The 12,293-nt window shown below is 41.7% G+C and overlaps 1 protein-coding gene across 3 annotated transcripts in view; it reads right to left on the bottom strand.

Annotated features, from left to right (window-relative positions):
- The window catches only part of PDE10A (phosphodiesterase 10A), a 271,962-nt gene that overhangs the window by 135,834 nt on the left and 123,835 nt on the right, over window positions 1–12,293 (bottom strand). For all 3 annotated transcript variants that reach the window (XM_075924593.2, XM_075924594.2, XM_025179481.3), the window contains one exon: window positions 10,113–10,241. In XM_075924593.2, the coding sequence (XP_075780708.2) occupies window positions 10,113–10,241 (129 nt within the window). The remainder of the gene's footprint in view (window positions 1–10,112; window positions 10,242–12,293) is intronic.

Below are 12,293 nucleotides of genomic sequence, written 5' to 3' on the forward strand. Positions count from 1 at the left end.
GCAAAGTAGGTAAATAGGGTGAAGAGGAAATTACTACAAGATGAGCGCACAAGAAAAAAAAAGTAGTTATCAGTGATTTGCTGTCAAACTGGAGGGGGTATCCCACAGAGATCAGTCCTGGGGCTGGTACTATTCAATGTTTTCGTTAGTGATTTGGAAAATGAAGTGGAATGAAGAGTCTGCTTATAAAATCTGAAGATAACCCCAAGCTCAGGGGAAGAGGGTTTGCAAGTGCTCTAGAGGACAGGATTAAAATTCAAAATGACTTTGACAAATTAGAGAATTGATGTGAAATCAACAAGACTAGATTCAATAAAGACAAGGACAAAATACTTCACTTACGAAGGAAAAATTCAAATGCACAACTACGAAATGGGAGTAAATGGCTAGGTCAGGGTTGAGCAACCATAAATAGTAGGTGGGCTGTATGAGTGGCCCTTCTCTACCTCAGTGGACTGGCAGCAGCCTGCAGGCCATTAGGGTTCCACCTGCAACTCTGTGGCCCTCCTGTCTGCACCCTTCCCCACAAGCCCCTTGCCCAGTGAGGCACTGGAGCCCCACATTTACCTGCTCCTCCCTCTCTCCCAGCACTTTCAGAGCATGGGAAGCACCCAATTTGCAACTCCTCCGAAAGGACTGGGAGGGGGGAGAGAGGAGAACAAAGTGCAGGGTTCTGGTGCCCTACTGCACAAGAGGTGCATGGGGTAGGATGGCAGTCAGGAGCAGGTCAGAGCAGAGAGATGGACTTGAGGTTCCTTTCAGACCTACATTTTTATGATTACATCAAGATTTTTAGAGAAACAGACTTCAACCACCTTTGCATGCAGTGAAGCCCAAATGCAGCTTCCACATATATGCAGGAAGCTTTGCATTGCAGCAATCTGAGGCAGTCTCTTCCTGATGCCTGTAGATGAGCTTGTAACTAATTGACAAGATCTCCTCTATGGCAGTGGTCCCCAACGCGGTGACCATGGGTGCCATGGCGCCCGCCGGGGCATTTATGTGCGCCCACCAAGTGATCGGGGCCAGCCCAAGCCATTCTTGCACCTCGGGGCGCGCAGCGTATGCAAGGCCCCGCCCCCGGGCATGTGGCAGCTCCAAAAGGTTGGGGACCACTGCTCTATGGCATCAAATGTATTTTGAGGTGAATAATCCTTTGCTTTGGGAAAATCTAATATTGCTTGTATGAATTCTATCCTGTGGATAGGCACTAACTGACTAGATAAGTACATACCAGAATGTTACAAACTTTCAATTTTATAGACAATTTCAGGTTTAGGAAAGAAGAAATAAAACTCAGCCAATGTCTAGAAGGCACCATGGATGTCTTCCAAGTTCACTTAAATATGCAATGGAACTGCAAAATAAGTTACAAATCATATTTACAAGCATGTGAATCACAAACGTGAAAGATCCTAATGTAACCAAAATGGGAAGTGTCAATGCTTCAATTTTTCTACTTTGTGATAGATTACAGTGATTCGTGACCTTTTTGTGCCACTAGCCTGTACATTCCTAAAATTGTTCAACGATAAATGTTTCTTCTGTTGGAGTGCCTTTCTGTTTGTCTTAGTTCTAGAATAATTTGTTCTCTTCATATTTATTGTATTTTAAAGTGTTGCTCTCATTTTGTTTGTATGCCTTATAATTGTCAGTTAGTTTGTTATGTCTCTATTCAATATTTTGTTCTGAGTCATTATTAGATAGATCATTTGCTAGGATATGTGAAGATGTAAGGCCTTTATTCACTTTTCTTAAATCACTATGTTCAGTCTTGTGTGTGTGTGTTTTTCATGTGCATTTCCCCATTCTCTTTTGGTGTCTTCTGTTTTCTTTTTTTTTAGTGCCAAAGATAGGCAAGGGAAATTTGAGAATGCTGGGAAGGCCAAAACCATACTGGGGTTTAAGAAAGAATTAGGTAAGTTCATGGGGACAAGTCCATCAATGACTAATGGACGAGATGGTCAGGAATACAGGCCAATGCTGTGGGTGTTCCTAGCCTCTAATTGCCAGAAGCTGCGTATGGATGACAAAAGCTGGATTACTCAGTGACTGCCTGTTTTGTTCATTCATCTGAAGCACCTGATACTGGCCAAATAGGATATTGGTCTAGATGGACCATTGATCTGAGCCAGGACTGCCATGCATTTGAGAAAGTAATTTAGCTGAGGTGCATTACAATGCTACAAGTCATATTTTGTATATTTGATTACAAGCTTCCAAGAACCACCTTCATTTCAAAGAACTGAGCAATTAGAAAAGTATTAAAATATAAATATCTGCCTTTACAATTCTGCACAGCCAAGAATACATATAACCACAGCTCCCCTGCACAGCAAAGAGAATTTTCAAAGATCAACAATGAGCACTCTTTCAACTCTGAACTGAATATTACTTACATATGGAAGGTAATCATTTATTTCTTAATTCACTGTCCATTGTGCTCAACAGCATTTGCTTATTGTAGATATTTGATAAACTATATAATCCATATATTTTAGAGTGCATCTGTCTGTCTGACTTCAAGTCTGTTTGCTCAAGAACGCCTCCTAAATGGTAAGAACTACAGTCACCAAATTTGGTAGACAGCTTCCTTTTCTCCTAACTTATAGCAAGGTGAGGTTTTGATTGTGCTAGGACAAGTAGAAGGCCAGGGGAAAGAACTGTTTTCCATAACATAGAAACAGAAGGGCTTCTGTTGAGAGGGTTGTGATATGAGTGTGGCCACTGGGGATAGCAAGTCCACAGGGGAGTGCAGTGTGTCCACAGGGAGCAGCAGTACCACCAAGAAAGTGGCCAGCAGGGCTGGGGCTCCGTCACCTTGCCTGCCATCACACCAGTAAGTAGTCTCCCTCCCCAAACCCTCTCTCCCCATCCTGGCCCTTTGTTGCAATGCCCCCACCCCAGCACCAGCTGGAGGCCACAGAGGTCCACTGGAGACCAGAGCCAGCCAACCTTCCCTCCCCTGGAGTCTCACCCTTCCAGACAGCCTACAGGACACAGGGCGGGGGGGGAGGGAGATGCTGGAGGCAGTGGCCAGCCCTGGGACAACCCTCCCTCACCAAGAGCAAATCATGGGGCCCTGGGAGCCCTGTAACGGCCCCCAGGGCCTTCCCTCCTCCTCCCCCACAGACAGCCTGCAGGCTGAGGGGGCAGGGTGCTGCAGGCCAGGGGACAGCCTCCAGAGCCTGGCCTCCCCCACACAGAGAGCCTGCGGGCCACAGGAGACCAGACCTTGGTGCGTCTCGCTTCTCCCCGGACAGATTTAAGGGAACGGGCGCTGGAAGCAGGGACTGACCCCTGGAGCCTCGCCCCACTCTGACAGACTGCTGGCCACAGGGCAGGCACTGGAAGCTGGGGCCATCCCTCCAAGCCTTGCCCAACCCTCCCAGTCAAGCTGCAGGCTGGGGATAGCTCATGGAGCCCCGGCCTCCTAGGAGGAGCTGGCATGCAGGGATTGCAGCCTTGGCTCTGCAAGAAGAGCTGCCAGCTGGAGAACACAGCCCCAGCCCCTCAGCATGAACTTTCGCCACAGCAGTACCACCCTTACCAGCCCAAGTGTCTCCAATAAGCTCTCTCCTCGTATCCCAGCGTCCAGCACTGAGTCCTGCACCTCTCACTCCCTGCCCTCACTCCTGCACCCCGATCCCATGCCTAAGCCACCACTCCCATGCATTCCCCTGCCCTATACAATCATGTAAATAAAGCATGTATATTTTCCTTTTAATTTACAAAAACAAACCTCAAATGTTACCACAAATAAGGACCCAAGCAACACTGGGTACATCTGCTAGTAGCAAATGTAAAACAATCAACATACGTACGAAGAAGTAATCTAGATGTTTCATAAACTTAAGTTTAAGTTTATCCTGTACAGACTAACGCGGCTACCCCCTGAAGCTTCTAGAGGTTTCAGTAATCCTCTAAATTTATATAATGATATTTGTATAAAGCTAAGGGCAAGAGATGCAAGTACATACGAAATCTGGCGTGTCCAATTATAACTTTATTTTATTGTTGTCAGGATACAATGTAAAATTTCCTTCTTCAGTTCCAAAATTTCATAATTATCAAGCTTTATGCAGATTATTCAGACTTTGCATTTATAGTTAACACCAGAAATAAAACATACAGTAGTGACTGTTTCTCATTATAATAGCATCCTTCGGATGTATTCAATATGTTTGTTTCTTAAAAGATTATGATTTTTTGCCTTTACCACTAATATATAGCATATGTGGCTTTCTTTCACAAATAAAAACAGTCATTTTGGCTTAGATTTATTTAAAATATTTTCCTTTGCAAAGTCCAAAATGGAACAGATAAAACGTGTTTATAGGTATGGTCTATTTAAGAAAACTGCCTCTAAAACCTTGTGACAATCCTAAATTTAATTCACTGTACAGAGGTATTTTTTTTAACAAATATGTGTAATTAATAACATTTCTCCTATTATTTATTAATTGTATTTTCCTCATCTGTAGACTGGGGAGTATAATACTTCTTTATCTTACAAAAAGGCTGTGGTCACTAATATTTTCATAAAGTTTTGAAATTCATGAAGTGAAATGTAAATAATTTATAATTTGAAAGAAATAATTTCTCTCCTCATTGGTTACAGTTGTTCAGATGTCATGTGACCAGAATGAAGCTTACTGACATATTTATTTGTCTGATTTTGTAAATAGCTCCAGCCTTTCTACAATTATTTTTTGCGACATCTTTAAGTGGCAGTACAATGCCACAAAGGCAGAACTGCACTCCACTATTCATTTGAAAATACTCTCATGCACTATACCTAAATCTGGGTAAGGACATTCAATACATATGCAACAATCTGCTTCCTTACTGGGCCAATAGAAATCACAAATTATTGTTTCTGGGACTTCTAACTTTCTCTCTTTCAAAACGTTACTTATAAAAATATAGTTAGATTTGAGAAAATGCTGGCTTAAAATCAGAGACTTCTAAATATCTGATACAAATATTAAGAAAAATCGGTAACAATATAGAACTGATTTCATGTTTCAAGGAAAAAAGTGTTTTACCTTTTTGTAACTGGAGTTCTTTGAGGTGTGTTGTTCATGTCCATTCCACAGTAAGTCTGTGTGCTCACTACATGCACCTGTTGAAGTTTTCCCTCGGCAGTACCTGTAAGGGAACAGCCCTGGAGTGGCCCCTCCCTGGCACCGTATAAGAGGAATGGCATGCTCCCCCCCACCCTCAGTCCCTTCTTGTCGGAAACGCCAACATTGGGGAAGAGCAGGATATGGAATGGACATAAGCAACACACCTTAAAGAACACCAGCAATGAAAAGGTAACTGTCTTTTCTTCTCTGAGTCCTTGCTCATGTCCATTCCACAATATGTGAGTCTAGGCAGGGGTTTGTGAGCATGCTGACTATAGCACAGCACTGACTAATCTAGCATCATCTCTGGTCTCTTAGGTAATGGCATAGTGGGAGATGAATGTCTGAACAGATGACCATGTTGCAGCCATGCAGACCTTGAGAATGGGCACATGTGCCAAAAAAGATTGCTGACGAGGCCTGGATCCTAGTTGAGTGAATTCTGACAAGGGTCATCAAGGGACCTTAGCAAGCTCATAGTAGCTCCAGATACAGGAGATGACCCACTTGGAAAGCCTCTGAGCCAACACTGGCAGGCCTTTCATTCTATTGGCAGTGGCCACAAAGAGCTATGTCAATTTATAGAAAGGCTTAGTGAATTCCACAAAGAACACCAATGCCCTCTTGACATCCAGGGCATGGAGTTGCTGTTCTTCTGCCAGCTTATGGAGATTGGGGGCAGAAGACTGGCAGGAATATGTCCTGATTAATGTGAAAGATGGACACAACCTTTGGCAGAAACACTAGGTACGGCCACAGCCGGTCCTTGTCTTCATAGAAGATTATATATGGTGATTCTGAAGTCAGAGCTCTAATCTCTGACACCCGTAATGCCAAGGTAATCACCACCAGAAATGCCACCTTCCAAGATAGGTGGAGCAGCAAGCAAGTACCAAAGGGCTCAAAGGAAGGACCAATGAGCCAGGAGAGGATGAGGCCCCTTGTGGGACAGGATCCTTAATCTGAGGATAGAGCCACTCCAGGCCCCCAGGAACTGCACCATCAAGAGAATGTACTCCTGGACTGGTTGGTGGAAAGCGGAGATGGTGGCAAGGTACACTATGATAGTGTGTCAGCCCTTGGTTCTGAAAGTGTAGTAGGTAATCCAGGATGGCTTGGATTGGGGCACAGAATGGCGAGTTACCAATGTCCACAGGAAGATTCGTGCCCATTTCTCCTGATACATCAAGCATGTTGATAACTTCCTGTTACCCTGAAGGACTTGCTGAACTTTCTTCGAGTAGATGTGCCCCTCTTTCAGCCATGGAGCTTCCATGCTGAACGGTGCAAGAACATGAGGATGGGTTGTAAAAATCAGCCATGATTCTGTGACAGCAGATCCAGGCAATTCGGGAGGGGCCAGGGCAGATAGCATACCAAGCCCATGAGCATGCCAAATTAGTGTTGGTGTGGCCACACTGGCACAATTAGGATTATGTGAGCCTTTTCTCATTTGATCTAATACAAGACCCAACCAATGAGGGGAATCAGTGGGAAGGCATAGAGAAGGACCCTGGAGCATGAGATGAGAAACATGTTGGAGAGGGAGTCCTGTTCCATCCCTTCCCAAGAGCAGGATAAACTTGAATACCCTCTTTATAAGGCTCTTGCACAGGTCAAGTCGATCACCACCCCAATGAATTCTATCCTTTGGATGGGCATTAACATGGACTTTTTGTCATTGACTAGGAGAGCCAGCTGATGGCCAGGAAGACCACTATGTGGCTGTGGACCTGGGACCTGCTTGGAGGTAAGCTAAGGATGAATCTGTCTACCCCGATGCCTGAAGTAGGCTGCCATCACTGCCATAGATTTGGGGAAGATCCTCAGCGCTGTGCCCAGGCCAAAAATGGAGGACCACAAACTGGTAGTGGGACTATCTCACTATAAATCAGGATTTCCCAACCTATGAGTCAGGACCCAAATATGGGTCTCCATTACATTTCAAAAGGGTCACCAAGTGTTTTCCCAGGTGGTTCTGCCCTCCCTCCTCCACCCCATTTTTGAATTGCCTTGGGTCACCAAGTCTTCCTGAATTGTCAAAATGGGTCCTCATCTGGAAAAGGTTGGGAACCGCTGCTATAAAGCATAAGACTCACCTGTGGCAAGGAAAAATCACCATGTGGAAGGAGGCATCCTTCAGGTTGAGGGAGGTATACCAGTCTCCCAGATCCAGGGCAGGGATCATGGAGGCCTGGGAGACCATGCAAAACTTGAGCTTTCGTAGGTACACATTGAGACCCCTAAGGTCCAAGATGGGCCACAAACTACTCTTGGCCTTTGGGATTAGGAAATATTTACACCAAAGATACTGCCTATGCAGCAAAAAAGAAGCTGTCCAGAGTACAATGATTCCTGACTGGCAGCAAGAAAAAACAGACAGTGGGGGGAGCACACAGTGCCCCTTATACTGCACCTGGAAGGGGCCACTCCAGGGATTATTAAGGCTGCTCCCCTATGGGTACTGCTGAGGGAAAAACTTCTAACACGGGTGCACGTGGTAAGCACACACACCTAGTGTGGAATGGACATGAGCAAGCACTCAAAGAACCACCAAGGTTTATGAATACTTATGGTCAATATTTATCTTTTCTTTGTTAACTGGTTAGCTCAATACAACTTAAAGCTAACTTCCGAAAGTATCATTATAACAGCTTTTTCAGGTCACACCCAAGGGTCTGAATAAGCATCGAAAGATAACGGCAGCAGAGAAGTTCTAAGCAAAGCAAAATATATTCCACTTAAAACTGCCATGTTTTCTGAACTGAAACACTATCCAAAAACTTATTTCCACATTTGAACACTCATATTCCTAACTTGAATCATAACCTGCATTTCACACTGCCGATCACTCCCTGCACATATACTGACCTGTTGTAAAAAATCATCTTTTGCACAGGGTAGCAAGACACTTTTGTGAGCTAAAATAATGATTTTCCAAGAAAAGTTAAACTATTTATTAATCCATAGAAAGTCTGACTCAAATTAGCCCATTAGTCATTACGAGACTATTCTGAAACCTATTCCCAAAGTTCTCACTACAAACACAGTATATACTTACGGTTCGACTGTATCACCAGTCACATGAGTATCAATCAGAATACCTCCCTCCCAACCATATAGCTCAATACTTGTCACACAATATTTGATACATAATAGCAGTTGTCTATGTATGCAGGCAGATAGATTATAAATATAAACTCTATGTTGCTTATCCATTAAGGCTGCACTATACCTAGAACAAAACCACCAAAGCAAATAAATGAAAAACTAAGACACCTAATGGCATGTACCCAATACTTCTTCCCCTAAACATAGACTTCACAGGTCACACCATTAGAATAATCCAAAGAAAATACACGGCATCTTTATTCTACCCATGTAGTAAAGTTATCCATGCAATACCACTTTTCACAAATTTCTGAGCACCATTATTACAGACAGACCAAATTCACCCACTACTATCCTTTCTACATTGTTCTAGAAAATTATATTGACTCATCTCTGAGAAAGTGGCACTATTCCATATATTGGAAACAGAAGATCACTGGAACAAAGTATTTTTAAAGAAAAAAATATCTATTTATTGCTGCACATATGGAGCAAAAGCAGACTTTTTTCCAAACTATTATACCATAACCTCACATACACCTTGCTACCGTGATCCAGAACTTTACTAGAATTTCTTCTTTCTAAGCATCTCCTTCTCATTGACTCACTGATGTCCAGATGATGTTTTTCCACCCTCAAATTTATTATGTTTTTTCAGAAATAAATATAAATATTCTGTCAATATTTTTCCTGGTAATTTTATTTTCTCTCCATTCCTCAGTATTTACAACAATTTGACTTCATTTCATCTGTAGACTTAGGTTCCAATGGTGCTAACTATTGAACAAAGACCTTTCCACAGCTCCACTGAATCCGAAGGGGTTCCAGATATCATTAACGTATTAACAGTCTGTAGGACTGAGGCATTATTTTATATGTTGGTTATCAACAATACCGGGTCATTAAAAGGAAAAGAGCCCTGTGTAGCTCAGTGGACAAATATCAGCCCGCAAGCTGAATCCAGTCTGCCAGGGTTAGCTCCCCACCACTATATTTACCTGCATGGCCACAGGTATCAGCGATCAGCTCCTGTTGGCTGCAGACCACCATTTCTGTCCAATGGGAGCTGCAGGAAGAGGTGTCCAAGTCCAACACCACTTCCTGCCACTCCCATTGGCCGGGAACAGCAATCCTCAGCCAATGGAAACTGTGATCATGGGTACGTGCAGCCTTGCAAGTAAATATAGTGGTGGGGATCCACCAGAAGCTAACCCTGGTGTAGGTCAAAGTCTGTCTCTTTCGTAATATAAGTTAATCCAATAAAAGATATCACCTTATCTACTTTGTCTCTCTAATGTTAAGCATATGTAAGCATAATACTGATCCTGCAGCAGTCTGAGACACCTTCCCATAAGTTAATACATTTGCTTTGTATCATTATCCTTTACTTAAAATTCATGTGTCACTGCTAATAACCAAAACCTTTTCAATTCATTTTCCATGCAGGAATTTGTGAGGTAACACACCAAATATTTTACTGAAGGTTACATATTATGTACTGAATAACCTTTCAGTATTTTAGCAATTGTAGAGGCAAGAAGCCAAATTATGTTCTCAATAAAGTTGCACCAATTTAACAAAGATTAATTCTTGGCCCACATGTTCATATTTATTCATTTTCCATTACAAATATTGGACTAAACTTCCATACATTAATACCAATACATTCAACTAGAAATAGCTAATAGCTAGAAACATAAGGAATTCTTAGCCCTTTCTTAACCTCATTAAATTTTAACCTCATTAAAAATTGTGAAACCTTATGGTGTTAGCTGCAAAACGCAAGATGTAAAAAATAAAGCCAGTTCCTTTATAAAAGGAAACTCCAATCTGTTTAATATTAATGTTCAATAACAATTAACAAGATTTTACCTTCCTGTCTGTTGTTTTTTCTCTTCAGCCATTTTTCCACTGTCTCAGCACTTACACTTTCGGACACAAATTCATCCAGTACCTGGGGGTGAAGAGAAAGATAGGCCTTCACTTTTTCATCTGTCAAACCTGCAAAAGAAAATATTAATTGATTACATTATTGTCATATTGCTCCTTATGGTAATGCTTAGAGACTCCCCATCTAGATCAGGGCTCCCATTTATGCTCAGGGTTGTAAAAATACAAATGTAGACATGGTTCCTGACCTGAAGCATTTACAATCTAAGACAAGAAGTGACATACAAAGAGCAGGAAAAGGGGAAATGGACACATTCATGGAATATATTTCTACTACAAGGTGATGCATGGTAGAACTCACAAAGGTTATTGCAGATGTTGTGGGAGAAAAGTACTGGCAGGAAATCAAGGCTGGAATCACTGGTGCCAGTGATTGTGGGGCTCTGCGAAAAATGTGGAGGCAATAAAGCCATCTCAGAAGCAGTATGGTCTAAACAACAGGTAGGCAAAAGGATCTTAGCAAATGCATTTTGTTAGATTGGAGAACGGTGATGTGAGGGGAAAGACTGTAATAGGTGGGGACATACAGGCCTAAATAGGAGAGATGCATTCTAAACTAGAAGAACCACCAACAACATTTGGATGCAGCCAGCACTGCAAGGGTAAAGGAGAGTGAGGAGTCAAAAGATCACACCTGGGTTATGGGGCTGAATGATAAAGTGGCTGGTGACAGTGCCATCAGCAACACAGAAAGGGAACAGAGATAGTTTTGAATGGCAAATCAAGTTTGGTTTTGGCCAGGCTGAATTTAAAATGACAGAGACACCCAGGATGATGTAATTGGAGAAATTGGCTGAGATGTGGGTTTGGATGGGAGGGAAGGTATTAAAGGGTGAATGTGTGTCTTATTAAGTGCCAAATTCTGTGTCGTCACTTAAAGAGCAATAACAACTACACTAACATCAAAATTAGGCGGAAACTTAAAACGCCAAAAAATTACAGATGTAACTTTAAAAGCTGAAGAAATATTCTAACCTATAGGCAACCATTATTTCAGAAATTTGGTTATAGGCTGTGGTAAATTTCTTTACCATATCTATCAACAGGAAACCAGTGGTATTTTAGTAAATGCAGGACAACCAAAGTGTCACATCAGAAATTCTATAATATGTGAAATTCTTGTTATCACAAACTTACGGGGCTATTCAATTTCATACTGTACCTATTAATTTCAGGGATGTGCAAGTGAAATGGCGCTATAATTTTTCAAGGGAGAAAAGGAAACAAGTGTAACTGCCTTAAGAGAGATACATGTTTTCACAAACACAAGGCATACTGAATACAGAAGTGTTAATTAGTTCTGCTGGGGACTGAAGTAGCAATGCAGTAACTCCTTAACTACTGCTTCTCCTCCAGAGTTGTGTATACATAAACATATTTTCAGTGCAGTAGTGAATTAATAACAGAGTTAGCACAAGTAACAAAAAGCAGGTCAGAGTTAAACAAAACAACTCTCCCCAAATGTTAAATTCATTTTGAGAATACAGCACAATACAGAAACATAGATGCTTCAGTCAGTAAGATTATAAATCTTAATATTCCTTGCTCATTTAAAAAATATCATAGTTAGTGTCTTTCAGAATGAAAATATTTGGCTATTAATAACAAAATACAAAAACAAACACAGCACTATGCTGTCCAGATTTACTCCATTGAATGTTAGAACTGCTACACACCAACACTTGATCATCCACACCAGACCACTACTACTATGAAATTAGTATGAAATTCAGGTCAACCTAATCCATGTCGATGGCCTCCTGCAGCAATCAGTACGTGATGCAGCAGGTAATAGTCTCTAAGCACCACCATTCCATACTTGCACAAATTAAAGTTAGACCACTTAGTAAGGTGATTGATTTTCATTAGCACCTTTATATTTATACCATAAAAAATCTACCATAATCCGGATGTGCATCCTCTGCAGGGATCAATAACCCTTTTCCAACCAATGTACATAATAAGCTCATATATCCTGACAAATTAAATTTGATTACTTATATATATATTGTTTGTAATAGGCTGCATAAAGAAATAAATAATTATATTTGTGATATGTAGTCCTGCTTTCCTTGTAGGACAATATGCTTTTGATTCGAAAAT

This window comes from Pelodiscus sinensis, chromosome 3 (genome assembly GCF_052426305.1).
Source record: "Pelodiscus sinensis isolate ZL-2025 chromosome 3, ASM5242630v1, whole genome shotgun sequence".
NCBI lineage: Eukaryota > Metazoa > Chordata > Testudines > Trionychidae > Pelodiscus > Pelodiscus sinensis.